We start from the raw sequence: 1,858 nt of genomic DNA on the forward strand, positions 1-1,858 counted from the left end.
CAATGGTTGTACCATTTTACAGTCCCACCAGCAGTGTATGAGAGTCCCAATCTCTCCACAACCTCGCCAGCATTTGTTATTTTCTGTCTTTCAACTGGGTTATTTAATGCTTCAAAGCATTATTGGCCATCTTTCTTGAGTGGTGAGTTATGGCCAGTCTGAATGGGAAATTGTGCTAACTGAATCTGAAAAAGCATAGTGTGCTGTCCCCAAAATATCACTAATGGTCATTGGGCCTGGCTTTTATTGCAGTTGGTAATCTTTCATCTTGTGTTTTCCCTTTCTCTTAGGTATCTGTACCACGTTTTGACCAAAAACACCACAGTCACAGAACAGAACCGGAACCTGCTGGTGGAGACCATCCGTTCCATCACTGAGATCCTGATTTGGGGAGATCAGAATGACAGCTCTGTTTTTGAGTATGGGTTTCTCATGTTTATTTATAGATATATATTTTTCTTCCTGTCACTGTTTTTTCCATATGTATCCCATGAGGTCTGATGTGTCAACGAGATGACTTGACGCAGTTGTTGCAACACTGGACTCAGGCATGGCAATGATTGTGAGCGTGGTGCAGGGCTGGGCAGTGTTTCATTCTGTTGTACATAGTGTTGCTGAGTCAGAACTGACTTGATGGCATCTGCCAACAACAAACATCCCATGAGTCCTGATGATGTCAGGATTTGACTTGAATGTATATCAGTGTCCTGAAACACCATGGAAGTTCAAGTCAGAAACAGGCAAGGGCTGGAAATGTGTGTCTCCAGGAAACCTGAAAATATCATGGGTAATTTTCCAAGTAGTGTCTGATTATCGTTCCACAGAGTGGAGAAAATGTCCTGGGTGGTTTGGTTCTCAGTGAACTGTGAGGCCTGATCCCGGGGAAATCACGAGGCGGATATGTATGTGAGCTCTTGATACCTTAGTCCATTTCACCTGAGTCTCCCAACAGCCCCAGGGTGGGGGCCCTGTTGCTATCCCCATGTCCTAGAGGAGGACACTGGAGCTCACGGGCTGGCATCATGTGCTCAGAGTCGCTAGCTGGTCAGTGGTGGAGGCCCGGCAAGGATAGTCTCCTTATTCTTGTACTTCCTTGATGAGCAGTCTTAGGCCAGGCTCCCGGAGCCAGTTTCCCCGTCTTCACTGGAGGGAGTAGTAAGTTCCCTGACTAGGGCTTGGTACAGAAATGAAAGCAAATGATTGAACAGAGGTGTCCTTTTGTTGTTAGCTATTGGCTGGCCCCTGTTCACAGCAGCCCCATACACAAGGGAACAGAATGTTGCCCTGTCTTGGGCCGGCCCCTTGATCAGATAGGGATCAGGCTGTTGTGACCCAGAGTTTCCATTGTGTCATTTTTGGTAGCCGATCACCTGGCCTTTCTTCCTGATCTGCCTTAATCTGGAAGCGCCACTGAAACTTGTTCAGCAGCTTCGCAAAGCCTCCACTGACAGGTGGGGGTGGCTGCACGTGAGCTGCATTGACCAGGAATCGAACCCACATCTCCTGCGTGGAAGGGGGCAGAATTCTACCACTGAACCACCAGTGTTCTCCTGATAGACCACTAGACTGGTCTAGCCATAGTTAAAAAGCATTAAGGCTGGAGGCCATGAACTGTCTCCCTAATGGACTTGTCTCAGTATCTACGTGCAGAAGGTTTTGGGATTGGGTTATGACAACCACAAACATGGATTATAAATATTTTAATCTCCATTATAAATATTGAGACCATTTTTAAAACTCTCTGGTGGTGTACTGGGTAAAGCATTTGGCTGCTAACCAGAAGGTTGATGGTTCAAACCCACCAGCCACTCCATGGAAGGAGGATGAGGTAGTCTGCTTCCATAAAAGATTTATAGCC

General features: G+C 46.7%; 1 protein-coding gene across 1 annotated transcript in view; it reads left to right on the top strand.

The window, feature by feature from the left end:
* CLEC16A (C-type lectin domain containing 16A) overlaps positions 1 to 1,858 on the top strand; it is a 278,156-nt gene that overhangs the window by 16,523 nt on the left and 259,775 nt on the right. The window contains exon 2 of the mRNA XM_007939731.2: positions 291 to 419. Coding sequence (XP_007937922.1) covers positions 291 to 419 — 129 coding nt within the window. The remainder of the gene's footprint in view (positions 1 to 290; positions 420 to 1,858) is intronic.

Source organism: Orycteropus afer, unplaced genomic scaffold (assembly GCF_000298275.1).
Source record: "Orycteropus afer afer isolate SDZICR_OR568_19922 unplaced genomic scaffold, OryAfe1.0 scaffold00061, whole genome shotgun sequence".
NCBI lineage: Eukaryota > Metazoa > Chordata > Mammalia > Tubulidentata > Orycteropodidae > Orycteropus > Orycteropus afer.